This window comes from Haliaeetus albicilla, chromosome 8 (assembly GCF_947461875.1).
Source record: "Haliaeetus albicilla chromosome 8, bHalAlb1.1, whole genome shotgun sequence".
NCBI classification, from domain to species: Eukaryota; Metazoa; Chordata; class Aves; order Accipitriformes; family Accipitridae; genus Haliaeetus; species Haliaeetus albicilla.
Genome location: NC_091490.1, coordinates 190,444 through 204,461, shown reverse-complemented (window position 1 = coordinate 204,461; position 14,018 = coordinate 190,444). Strand labels below are relative to the sequence as shown.

Below are 14,018 nucleotides of genomic sequence, written 5' to 3'. Positions count from 1 at the left end.
GAGGCTATTGCAGCAGTTTTCTCTCATCCTAGTTGATGCCCAGGATTGGAGATGCTTGCTGTCCATCTTCAAGGTAGGTGTTGTCAAGCATCAGAGCCCAGTACATTGCTTTTTGACCTTTAGACATGTACTAAAAACAGGAACACTCCGATGAGGTGAGATGCCCAAAATACTAAGACAGTCCATGTTAGGGGAAAGGCCATCATAGGAAGGAATAGCTGAGGCCATTACTGTCTGGCCTGAGTCCTGCAGCACAAGTATTTAATTTTGAACCTCCTTTAGCTTTCTTTAATACTAATTTTTGCTAGAAAAAACAACAAGAATGATTTAAAAACTGACAGTCATTCTGAGACAGTTGGACTAAAACCTTTTGCTCCTTGCTCATTTCTGCATACCACAGTCATAGTTTTCCTTACTGGAACTTTGCAAGTGCCCAGGCACAGATAGAACATTTACTAGCAAGCCTTGCCTGTGTACCCTCAGCCATTTGCTACAACAGATTCTGATTCTTTTTTCAATTCCTAAATTATTTCACAGTCTCAGAATCCAACAAATGAGCACTTAAGAAGGGTAAAACCTACTTTGCAGCTTCCCTGAGATCAGTTACATTTCTTGTTTTCCCTCTTCCATCTTTGAATGTAGTCTGATTTGCCACAGTTAGCACACCATTCTTCGTGGAGAAGTCTGGGAAGCATCTCTTAAGAACTATTCAAAATATCAAAACAAAGTATGCGTATTACATTTCATGTCAAGCTCCACTTCTATGACTTGTCTTTTGTAACATATTTAAATAATTTCAGATTCACAGTCAAATGTTTTTCAACTGATTATCTAACAATATGTTGACTTTGACAAATCTTGAAAGAGCCATTATATTCAAGACTATGAATTTTATGCTCTGGGGCTCAGGCATGGTGGGATCATAGCTTTCAACTGGAGATTCTAGGTGCTACCGAATAACAACAGTAGTATCTGTAGCAGTTTAAGAATTTGTAATAAATGCAGAACTTACTCTCTGTCAGTATCTGGGCAGCTTACAAAAACTGCAGCTTCTCAAATATGTCATTTCATGGTAATAATCAAACCAGCCCCCAGGGACAGACTCAACATGACTGGTCACGAATGGTATTAGCACCCAAAACAATACATAACAGCAAGTGTCAGTTCCTCATATGCCAGATGAGTTCCAGTACCAGCCACTATCACTAGATATTCTTGGAGAGGAAGCAATGGAAAAAAGACAGAAACTGTTGGTTAGACAGAGGGAGGAGGAGATTATAAAAGAGAGAGAAAAGGAGAGATGTTTACATACTTATTTATGTTGCCCTGCTCTTTGCTGCAAAAAGTCCTGGTTTTCATTCCAAAGGGAAGAGCAGATCAGTCCTCCTATATGGCTGTACTTTATATAACAATTCTGTGCTTTTCTTATCAGGTTCCAATAAATACTGATGCCAGGGTTCAATATTCAGTCTAAAATATCTACCCCACCAATTACTCTGAGGAAATAATTAAGTAACATGTCTCTTTTCCTCCCTCTGTAATCTTTGCCCCTTGTTGTAGTCTAAAAGAAGATAATAGCTTCTTTGCAAATTATTTTCTGTCTTTTGGGTGAGTACATCAGTTTTCATACAAATTCTTAATTTTTTTTTTAAATTTAATCCATTTTCTCTTTTTGATAACCTGTCCCTGCTTTACATGATGTCTATTTTAAACAATGGAAAAATAAACAGCAATTTCTTATTTGCATGAGCTTCTGGGCCAGTGACAGATACTCTTGGTATTACACTTCTGCAGCTGAGATGAGCTCTGAAACCTGTGGTTATCAACTCAGAAATACCTGCTGACCCTAATGACAAAAACATTTTTTGGCCCTTTAATTCCTCTGTATGCCCTGCATAGCCAGCACTGCAACTGAAAAGCAAGCTGCATTGTAACTGGGCTCAAGTATCATCTGAACGTCCAACAGCTGGCCATATGATCCTTCCTACATTTTCTTGATGCCAGTGGGGTTGCTTGCTCACATGGCTTGGAAGGCAAAATCTGAGCTGTAAAGCTTTTATTATCAATGATGATTCAAGAGCAAGAAAGAGCTCAACTTGACCCGATCACATGCTGAATGTTCATGGATGGCAGTTAGAAAAAATAATAATAAATCTTTATACTTTCAAATTGTTTAAAATTGAATGGATGTCACTGCCAGATAACAGAAAGCTCCTAGTGACCTTGCCACAAAACACTTTTCAGACTGGAGTTGTGCTTTAATGTGAACGCTTATAATCTGCTAAGATGTGTGTAAGAAGTAGAACCACTCACAAGGCCTGCTTGGAATGATCATCGAAGGACAATCTTCATCACGTAGGACTTGAGCAACAGACTAAAAAGGGGAAAAATAGGAATGCTGAATACATCGCAGAATAACTACGTGGTTTTTGTTTCTCACCCAGTCTGAGAAAATGCCCCAAACTGGGCTTTGTAGCCTCCTCCCCAAACTTGACTGGTGGAGCTGCAAGATACATTCATGACATAAGTGAGAATCCAAACTGTCATTGTGATTTGGAAGAAGACTATTCTTCTTTCCTTTTCTAGTGACAAAAAAGAAAAGACCTCTTCACTTTGGATCAGCATCTAAGCCAGAAGTGACTGGGCAATTGTTCCTTGCCTCCCCTCTGCCTTTTCTCTTAAAGAAGAGTAAGAATTTAACACAATTAATATAGCTGAATTGCAAGGTGTTTTAAAGATGGGAGAAATAATGCAGTACATTTGAGTGCAAAATCAGTTACATGAAGGATAGATTAATTTTCCTAGCTAAATTACTAAGTAGCTATAGATGACTCAGGAGCCTTAAGAACTGGTTTGAGATGCTCTGTGCTACTGCTGTGGAGTACATAAGTACTAAAGGATACTGCTTGCCTTAGTAGGCCAGTACTGCAACTGCATGGGTAGCTGCACATATTCTTTTAAGCAAATAGTAATCATTTAAATAGTGGGAGATTTGGTGTGCATACAAGACCCTTACCCCTGATTAAATCACTGTCAAACCATATACATGGGACAACTACTTACATGGTGAAATCAGAATAATTCAAAACTTTGATGTAGCTCAGTAAAATCATGCATATTACATATTGCTTAAAGAAAAAATGTATTCCATCACCTACTGATACATACACACCTTGCGAGGATTGTTAAAACCAGGTTTGCAGAATTGCCTGAAGTAATTCCACTGATCTGGTTTATATCTGTAGGAAGCCTGAACATCAATGTAGGTTGCAAACCTGTCTGGGCACTTTGAGACACAAAGCTGCAAGAAAAGAAAAAAACATGAGTAAAGATACACTGGGGGTAGAGAAAGGTAAGGAAAATCAGTGCAATTAAAAAGCAAGAAAAAGGCCACCTATAAAAGTGCACTGTTTTATGGAATTGCCTTCAGTAATATTTACTGCAGTATTTAGACGGGGGCATATGTTTTCCTCTTGATTCCCTAGATAACTACTTCTAAAATTCTTTGATAGAATACACTTTCAAAGTCTCTCATATCTGGCATATCAAGCCTCTCTCTGTATCTTCTTAGGTTCTACACATTCTGGTAAAAAAACAGAGCTTTCAGTCTGTTGAAAAAAAAATATTTTTTTTTTGAACACCAGGAAAAAAATCTGTCAGGTCCTCCTCTACTTCCATCAGCAGCAGTGTATATGAGCAAGGTGGTGCAGTAGCTACTTTCACAGGATACACATAATTTCTTTCTATTACATTTATAAGGAGAACTTTATTAAAAAAAAAGTCTCACACAGCTAAAATTGTTCCACCCTTCTACACAGTCTCTTCAGTCAAATATACCTCCACAGATTTCGTTCAAGTCAAGTTAGGTGTAAATCACTCAAATGTGACTTTTTCCTATTAACTAATGATGAATCTCCCCTAGTTACAAAGCAAGAGGGGTGCACACGCCAGGAATGAAATTCACACCACTGAAGGTACAGCCATTATAAACCGGATTTATATGAGAAATCAAGTGAGGTCTGGGGTTTGATGAATGCATCCACTCAGAAGTTATGATTTAGATTTATGTAATGGAGAAGCAGCCACCCCAATACACAGACTCTGAAGGCTTTGCTGGTCACTGGAATCATGCAAGTGTGCAGCCGTTCTGACTCCTCAGTGTTCCTAAATACTGTGAGGTAGTTTGAAGTCCATCTTTTTAGCAAGTTTCAGCCTTTTCTAGAAGGTCGTTCTCTGTTTCCAAAGCTGCGCTATCCAAACACCTTTTGCAAAGCTCTGCTATCCAAGTACCAGAGAGACATCATGCACGAAACTGTATTTCACCTCAAGGGCATTCCGCCATGTATGATTCACCTACAGGAATTTTGGGAAAAGATCTTGCACTAATCCTTAGAACAGGGCAGATGCTGCAGGAGGGTCTTTCTAGGTTAAGTACTACAGTCCTATGGACTACCCACAGGCCAAGGAGCAAAGAAGAGTTTTGTCCTTGCTGGAACAACAGGTGACTAACAAGTATACACTTTACTGTAACCTCAGTTTCCCATCTATGAAACAGGCAATTAAATGTGCTGTCTATGGATCCAGTGAACTGTAATAACAGTTTGAAAATCCACAGTCTTACTCAAGAACTGAAGCTCTTCCCATGACAGTTCTTGGGTTTTTTTCCTCCTGCTATTTGATATGAATGGGACAGGAATGAAAGATCCTGTCTGCAGTTCAAAAGGGGAATTATCAAACAAACATTTCTTCAGCATTTCACAAAAGACCAGAGAATTAACCATCTGCAGTAGCAAACAGCATTGAAAAACATTCTCATTTTTGGAGATGTTTTATGTTTGAAAATAAACAAAATAACTACTCTGCTACCCCAAACTCTCCTTCAACAAGTATTTCACCTTACTTGATTCATGACCACTGCCAACTTGACCACAGCACCAGTCAAATCCCACACAATGACCTCAGTATTTCTGAACAGGCTGAATTGTTCCAGTAACAGAGTCTAAAGACTGCAGGGTAACAGTGTCGGTGTCTGCATGTGGACAGATGGGGATTCCTGAAGCAAATCTGCTGCTGATAGAGAAAGTTTCCATTCTGACAGCAACTGGTCAGTGTTAAGAGGGTCTTGCTCTTCCTTGCTGGAGATTTCCATCTCTTCAGCTGTGTCAAATAGTCCATACGGTCACACTAACTGATAGGCCAGAAACATCTATCAATGATGGGAAACATTTTAAAATGATAGTCAAATAAATAGACAATTAACATTTGTAATCAGTAAATTGGTTACCATATAACAACCCTCATCCAAATTAATACTGGACTCCACTTAATGTTGTCAAGATGGCTGAGACCATACTCTGTCACCTGCAGTTCAATTACACAGTACAATTACTTTGGCAGCAAAGTTGGATCAGAGCAGTACTGCACCTAATTCCTCTGACCTACCCTATGCCATAAGTTCTTGCCTCATAAGGTGAACTGACATAACTGGTTGTGCAATTGTTCAACAAACCAGGTCAGTAAAATGGCCTCATATAAAAAGATCAGGAAGATAATTTTAACCCACACAAGTTCAGTGGCTGGGTTTATTTCACAGCTTCACGAGAAGTTGCAGCACAGCTAAGGGAGTACAAGTTGTAGCATAAGGCAAGAACAGGCTTTTGAGATCTCCACTTTTGAAAGTGCCATAGACTCCAACCACACCCAGATACTCCTGTCACAGGGGATATACACATTTTCTAGTTTGGAAAACCCTAAATATCAATCAAAATTTTTTGCTGCATGCACTGATTACTACTGGATAGTTGCCTGTGATGAATTCATAAGTAACAAATTGCTGCATTCAACTAAACAGACCTTTTTTTGTCAACTCTTATACAAAATACACCATCTTGTGCATTTCTATTTTTTCTGACCATGACAGGCTACTGAGACTGTGCTGCACGTCATCTATGAAACAATCATACTATATTTTGAAGGATATGAACAGCAATTTTTAAATCCAGACAAATGTATGTCTAGTTCTTAAGCACCATGACTAAGAGGCAGGGAAAATATTTTACCTCTGTATTTCACTCACCTGTGTTGTAGGGCACTGTAGGTTTATTAACACTATGGGGCTGGCACATTTCAGAATGTTAAAGTAAAACAAAATGGTCTTGTTCCTATGGAAGTGGATATAAGATAATTAATGTTATAAATATGGTTGCTTATACATCCTACCATTCAAAAAGTTATAGCATACATCAATATTTAAATTCTATTATTGTGAATGGTCATATGGTAAACACAAGCCAAAAAAACAAATCCCAAGCAGACCCTGAATGTTCTGTGCCAAGACATCACTGAAACTAGAAGTATTTGTTCTAAAGAATGCTATTTTGATAAGTTTTTTCTACAGCAAGGTTTTAATCTGAAACAACCCTACGCACTGTTACAGGTATCTGTAGTCCTGCCTCTAAGAACTGAGGTCTGTAAAATGCCCCTGCAAAAACACTGTGGTCCCTTTGCTTACACTGAACATATTGTGCATGTACTGCATGCAAAATTACTATCAGCAAATGCTACGCTGTAAAAGCTGCCTATTTTTTGTTGATCAGAAGGTGGCACCAAAATCAGTCAAAAGCTTTTTATGGTTGGAAACCGAAAGCAGATGGTCAGGAAACAGAATGATAACAGCATCTCCTAATAATGCTGATAAACCTCCTTTGATATAAATAAGGGACAGTCTGAGGGGTTTGCACCCCAGAATCCACACACTTGACAGCTTCTGGAACTTGGGACCTTGAGGCAGCTGTTACCTCAGTTTGGATTTGTTGAAAACTGATTACCTCAAGATCTCTGGGTTTAAACACCTGGGTTTTGAAGACAGCAAAATATGCTGTTAAACTTTGCTATGTCAGAAAATTATCAGATAGCTCTAGTGAAGATGGCATGGCAGTAATCCTGCCCTTTTTACACAAGACTTCAAAGTCAGCTAGCCATGCCAGAACTATACAGTGTCCCTATAAGAAATAATGGTGCATACACCCCCCTACGGCCTATGGTGTGCAAGAGAACACAGTAAGCAGTGCTTGAGCCACCACTGACCCCCACTGTGGCAATGCAGCACAGAGGGAGCTCTGCCTTGGGAGCAGGGTGGAAGTATTAACAAAGAAGTGTGCTTGGGCTAACAAGGCTGCCCCTCTTCAATCTGCTAACCTGGCACAAGTCCTGCTCCCACATCTGTCCATTGTATCCCCCAGACCAGAACATATCTTCTGATCTTCCACCAGCATGTGGCTCCCACCAATTGCTGAATATGGCTATGCCTTCAAAGCCATTATATAGCACATTCAAGCTCCCTTTAAAACTGGAATTAGCTCAACTGCCTGACATTTTACAAGGTTAAATTGTTTTCACTGAGGTATGTTCTACTATGCACTGTTTAACAAAACATGCATCCTGGCAAAAACAATTCACTATCATTAGTTGTTATTTCTTTAAATCAATAGAATAAAACTTTGGACTGAAATGTCGTCGTTCTTCAATAGTTTCTTGACAGTATTTATCATCTGTGAGCTGCTCAAAGCCATTAATGAATTTTTTCTTTCTTATGTCTTAGCCCACTTGCTGACATTGACAGCAGAAAAGAAAGTTTAAAAATACACGTAACACAAGAAAACAGCCACTGAGAACTAGGTCTGTATTCTTTATAATGAAATTGTGTTGTATTCTGTGATTCACTGTGCTCTGTAGAAGGCAAAACAAGCTTAGAGATTACATGGAGATTAATGGATGGATTACAGGGAGACACAAAGAGGCCTAAGAGAGACTCGCATGACAACACAAGGTAGAATTAATTTGACTGCATGGAATTCACTGGAGTTTGAATGGGTTTTTGCATGAGCTGTGAGTGTTGGCATGGTTTTTAGCTTCTTTTTTCTACTCCTCAGTGAGATTGCTGGGAATGTTTGTTCTAAGCACAAGATTCTAAGCACAAGAGACTATGATTACTTTCCAAGGAAAAAGTCTCAGACTAAGCCCTTAGGGACTTTGGAAAACCATAGTCCTGGGTTAGCCTTTCATACTGCTTACTTTCAGGGCATGTGAAAAATTCGACAATGGTATCAATGAAGGCCTGAAGAGCACATCCCACACCTCCACTTTTAGGGACTAGACAGACTTGTTCTGAGGGGCCTCCTGGCCTACTGCCATAAACACTGTTGCTTTTCCAGTAGGTTGAATTATGTGTCTTTTGGCTTATGTTTTCATAAGAAACTCCTCAATGTAGCAAGTAAGTGCCAAAATGCAGTCTCAGTAGCTGTATTATTCTCCAGCAATCCTATATATGGAGGGACATTTGTGGATACAAACTGGAAATCACATTGTCAGAAATAACTAAAGGGAAGACTTGAGTAACAAAGAGAAAGAGGGAATGGGAGTGGATGATAAGAATCAGAGAGAAGCATCTGGCTACACGCCACACAGTGCATGGATGCTGTGTGTCTGAGAGTCCCAAACGCATTTGCCCACTGCTTCCTACAGACCAGAGAGGGGATGAGGACAAATTGGGAGTGAGGAGAGGGGAAGCAGAGAAGGGGTGCAGTGAGGGGAACACACACAACACTACAACTTTTTCCCCGGGTTTTTCCTCTTCAGAAAGTTGGACTCTCCAACAATTGCTGTGAAGAATCTTAGTCGGAGAGTGGAACAGGTCTTCTTACACTATCTAGTCTGTTTCCTCTGTAAAAAATAACTTGAGAGCTTATAAAGTCCTAGCTCTACTTCTGTTCGACTCCCTATCTCCTGTTCCTCCCCTTCTGAACTGCCCTTTGGACAGTGGTTTCCTCAGTTTTTTCCTGGGAAAATAAATGGGAAAAAAAGAAGCAGCAAAGAGCTGTTATCAAACACTAGCTTCTGTTTTGCTTCCTGCATAGCATCCAGCTTCTTGACAGTGACAAGGGCATAAATTACGCATAATACTTACTTTTTAAAAGGGAGAAGGTGAGGAAAAAAGCAAACTATTCTTTAAATTGTTTCATAAAACACTTAGATTTTCAGAGAAAACATTGATGTGACATCTTTCTTTTGTGAGCAGCTCTTTTCATGTAGAAGTACTCTCTTGATATCAGCTAATTAATTTAACTCTCACAATTCAAAATTAAAAAAGACTGGGAAACAGACACAAGTAAATAAAGCCATTTGGCTGATATGCCCAAGGAAGCTATGATTACAGCTGCCTGTCCCCCAGACCACTCAGTCCCCTCTCTACTAGCACTGGATAAGCACCAGAAAAAAACCAAGAGCTTTTCCTCATGATCTTTTCTGTTATCTGATGTATGTTGAGAAAAACTAAGAACCAGGCTACAATGCTTTAGGACTACTCTTATCCCAAGGTGGACAGAATTACTCAACAGGTTATTAACTATCCAAATGTTGGCAGTTAGAAGCTGTGCCAGATAGTCACTTTCTATGCAATTAGTGATGCAATCTTTAAGTTATATCGATACTTTACCAAAAATATTCTCTGAATGATGAAAACAACTGCATTATAGTGATAATTTGGGTCTAGATTTGCACTGAGCAACTCATCTATTTCTGAACTTTATTTGGAATAAATACAGTAAGAGTCTCTCTGTCTCCAACTTCCCACAAGAAGATAGCACACAGACGTATATGTTCTGTTCCCGTAGCAGACAGAGATTTGAAACCTCCCTCATAGTGCATGAATAATAAAGGTATGTGAATGGATTTAGTACTCACTCATTGAGGGTATCTTTCTGACCACAGAACTGCCCATAGCTGTCAGTTGGATAAATCACTTTCCTGGGGTCACCGTGCACCCAAGCTGCAAATATACACATCTCTTTGAACATATTAGTCAAGTGTATACAGTTAACAGTTCAAACTGACTAGCATGAAAATGTATCACCTCCAGTGTGCCATTTTAATCTTTGTCAATCACCACTGAAGAGTATTATTTGTAGATTTCCTAATGAAAATCTAAAATATAAAACAAACTAAACTGAACTAACATACGGATGAAATCAGCAAGAAAGCAAACCAGTTCACTTTTTACCTTCAGGGCACATACATCCGGGTTGTATCCAAAATGTGAGGTAATGGACTTAAACAATAATGGTTATTAAAAGAGGAAAGAAGAGGGCCTAACTATGTAGACAAATTTGAGCAATCACAGGTAACAACAATGGCATTGAAATTAATAGGACTACCTGGGTGTGTGACAAAAGCACATAGGGTGTGACTGAATCTAATGGACTCCATTTGCACTAAGAAAGGAAACAAACTCTCACTTTGTAAATGAAAACATTTCCTGACCTCTCACTTAGCAATTGTCCCATTTCTCCTTTATTAAGTATGCACCTGGCAACTTATTTATTATATGCTAGAATGAACCATAGTACTGAATGGGAAGAGAGGTTGATACTGAACTTTTAAATGTCTTTTCTCCACTTCAAAGCAGGATTTCTTCTCCAAGCCATTTTCACCTGCACCATTATTTCCCTTTGAGGATCAAGTACACACCAGTTATCACCATTAGTATCATTATTTCTAAGCTGTAGCGTGCAGACCTGACTAAGCTTCCTTCATGACTTGCCAATCACTAGCTTAGGAACTGTTCTAGCTACTAACTCCTTATTCAACCCTAAATAATGGAAAATTCATTTATTTTTAAATAGCATCTGAAAGTAAGATATAATGCCAAAATATAATTCCATATCACTACCCTGAGCTGACACCATAAAATCAGGTTGCTAGAGAACTGTTAGAAAAGACCATTGATCTTCTCCCAAACATTTTCTTGTGCTTGTATTATGTGGAGAAGATTACAGGTATTACAGATATTTTAGTCCCAGCCTTCCCCTTCTTGCACCACATACTGAATGTCAGGAGCCCACTTAGCATACACTTTAGGCTTTGATCTATGCAAACGACCTTGAACTCGCTTCTCTGTAATTACCCCATTTTGTCTCAACTTTGTGACATTACATTTAATCATTTGTGAAACTGTCATCTTCCTCAAGGTCACTTTGGTAAGAATAACAGCATTTAACAATAATGATATGTGCAGTAGAGACAGAACCTATATAAGATGTCAGAGCAGCAGATTGCAAATTTATTGAAATGTTCGGGACAGATGCACAACATATCTTCAATGACTTGCAAACAGTTACAGAGAATCTGTAATGCTACCTTCCACCTGGAATGATTTTAGGCTACCAAAGTGAATTTGCTAGCTCTTTTTAACCTATGTTAGTTTTCCTCTGTTTTGGAGTTTGTAAATTAACCTGGTGCTTGGTATCAAACACTTTCTGAACATTCAGATTAACCGCATTTCAGCTTAACTGTGGTGTTCTGATGCTCAGAGAAAGCTAAAGTGCTTCACCACTGTTAAATCCCATTTACTTTTTCATTTGTTAGCCCCCACTTACTTATTTCAGTAGCATTACTTAATAGGAACATTTAGGAGGCATCAACTCTCTCTTAGGAATTCCTATAGTCAGTTGATAACTCATATCTGTACATGACATTAAAAAGCAGACAGCTGTCTGGTGATTGCAATGAGTCTGTAAGTTATGCCATGTACACTTTCTGCCATCATGACTGACAAGAGGCAGTTTTTCTTTCTACTTTAATATGACCTTGCTTTTCATACTGGTAAAAGCCTGGTCCCAAATGGATCAAGCTGCTATATAGACATGAAAGAACTTTCAGGCCTTACTTGTATGATGTTAGGTGACTCTAATAAATTGAAGTTTTCCCAATGCCCAAATTAGTTTTTTTAAATTAGCTTGGCACATTATTAAAGGGACTCATTTTTTGCATTTGGCTGTATTTTTTCTTTAACACCAGCAAAACAGGAAGCAATAGAGATAAGCCCCACCATGCCAGATTCAAAGTACTGACAAGAATTTTGTAACAAGACTTATATCTGCTTCATATAGATAATCTGGAAGCAGTTGCTACTGCCAACAATATCCCTTTCCTAAGTAGCATATTAAACCTGGAATTATTTTTCACTCCTCAGACAAACTTGGGAGAAAGGAGATAAACACTGCAACATAATGTTGGTTGAGTTTTTTTGCTATCTCAGTCTTAAGGCTCTTTCCATAAGAAGGGCCCATGCAACCCAGGCTTACTTCCTTCAGCCTGTTTAGGTGGACTAACACAGCCAACAGGGATAAAACTCAGCTCATCAAATGGTCAGTCCAGTGTATTCTCCTTACATTCTTTTTAGTTCTAATACAAAGTCTGCTGAAATATTTCAAAAGGCTCCCTTGGTTTCACTCACTGGGTTTGTATCAATCCTTGGTCTCAAATTTAATCACTCAACTTTTGCAGTGTGTTTCTCAATTGCCTGTAGAAATTAGAAGAGTACAAGCAATGGAACACACTGCTCACTTCTGAATAGAATTTCTGTTCAGACTGTACCTGCTTTGCCATTATCAAGTTGTCTAAAACTACTCCTGCTTGGCAGTAGTTGTTCTGTGGACTTAAGGCTTCAGTCATGCTTTTAATAAAACAGTATTAAAAAGAATCTGCTTTTAAAAAGTAGATTTAGCACACTTTGTGAAATTCCATCACTGGGATCAGCTGCTGGGTGGATAGAGGAAGACGCCTCTCAGATAAATTCCAAAGTGAAACAGAAAGTAATTGGGTCTGATTCACAACATATACATTTAGCATTTAATTAACTCTGCAGCAGAAAGAGAAGGGAAATGACCAACAGAAGAGAAAATACACAGCTTCTTTCATTGCCTGTGCCAGGGCTAACCATCAAGATTAATAAACTTAATCCTTCGTCACCTTCTTTGCAAACTTAAGAGCGATGACAGTGGAAGAATCCATGTGATAAAGACACAATTTTTCTGGCCTAGCCAGTGAAGAATAAGTACCTAGTTCAACAGTTCTCACTGAGTGAAGCAGGTTATTGTGACAACTACCCTGACAGAGTAGTACCATGTTTTGCATGTTGTGCTGCACTACTGGTGACTCACTATCAAGCACTAAATGAAAAGGAATCCAGTCACGTCAAATTTTTATTCCAGCATGCTCTGATGCTCATAAGGCTGCAGTCTGAGTGCTGGCACAAACATCTGGGCTAAAAAAGAAAATTAAAGAAGAGCTGAACCATATTACACAGTTGACTCAGCCCTCAAAGCATCAATGTGACATCCTATGACACTGGTATAGCATTTTCGGGAGGCCTGCAGTTATGTCAGTCCTTTTACTGATGTGGAGCCGACACACATGGACAATATCAAAAATAGCTAATGTTTGTCACTAAATGTCTATCAGATGCACTCCTTTTTTTCTGTGCTTTATGGGCCATGTCAGTGGTTGTAAAGGCTGGAAAGCTCCCTGTCAAGGAGAAAATGTGATTAGAACAATGGCATCCTGTGATACTTAAAAATGAACTGCAATTCTGTTTATACTATCTGTCTCATCCCCTCTACTGTGTATTTTTGAAAGGGCAGTCTTTCATATCATTATTTTGCTTCCCTTAAGGGTATATTTTTTATGTTTTAACGTGTGAAGAAACTGACCCGCTAAATTGTTCTTATGGCTTTTTAACACAAGCAATTTACTACTGTATTGAAACAGGTTATAGAACACATGATACAGAATTTGTAAATCCATGTTGATAACGCTGGTATGGTATAAGCATCCCTTGGAGGAATACAACAAGAGTTATTACTTTGAATTAACCTGTCCTTTGAAATATGAGGGTCTTTTCCAAGATAACTTATTTGTTGCCTTTTATGTGCACTTTTCTGAATTAAAATAATCTTAAATTAAGAAGCTAAACATTTGCAAAGTATTGCCTGGGTAAACCCAGTGTCTCTGAAATAAACATGAAGAGTTAAGTCAGTTTGATAGGAAGGAAAACTACCCACAATGTTAAATTAGCACTATTGCTTCATCTGTAAAGTTAAAATAATAAGAAAGTAAATCACAGAATAACTATTTCTATTCAGTACAGTCATTCAACAGCATCCATCCATGAAGCAGAACTA

At 38.6% G+C, this 14,018-nt stretch overlaps 1 protein-coding gene across 2 annotated transcripts in view; it reads right to left on the bottom strand.

Moving 5' to 3' along the window:
• SLC44A5 (solute carrier family 44 member 5) overlaps positions 1–14,018 on the bottom strand; it is a 108,445-nt gene that overhangs the window by 25,562 nt on the left and 68,865 nt on the right. For both annotated transcript variants that reach the window (XM_069788371.1, XM_069788373.1), the window contains exons 4-8: positions 9,742–9,826; positions 6,077–6,161; positions 3,173–3,301; positions 2,314–2,374; positions 582–705 (exon numbers count right to left, since the gene is read on the bottom strand). In XM_069788371.1, the coding sequence (XP_069644472.1) occupies positions 582–705; positions 2,314–2,374; positions 3,173–3,301; positions 6,077–6,161; positions 9,742–9,826 (484 nt within the window). The remainder of the gene's footprint in view (positions 1–581; positions 706–2,313; positions 2,375–3,172; positions 3,302–6,076; positions 6,162–9,741; positions 9,827–14,018) is intronic.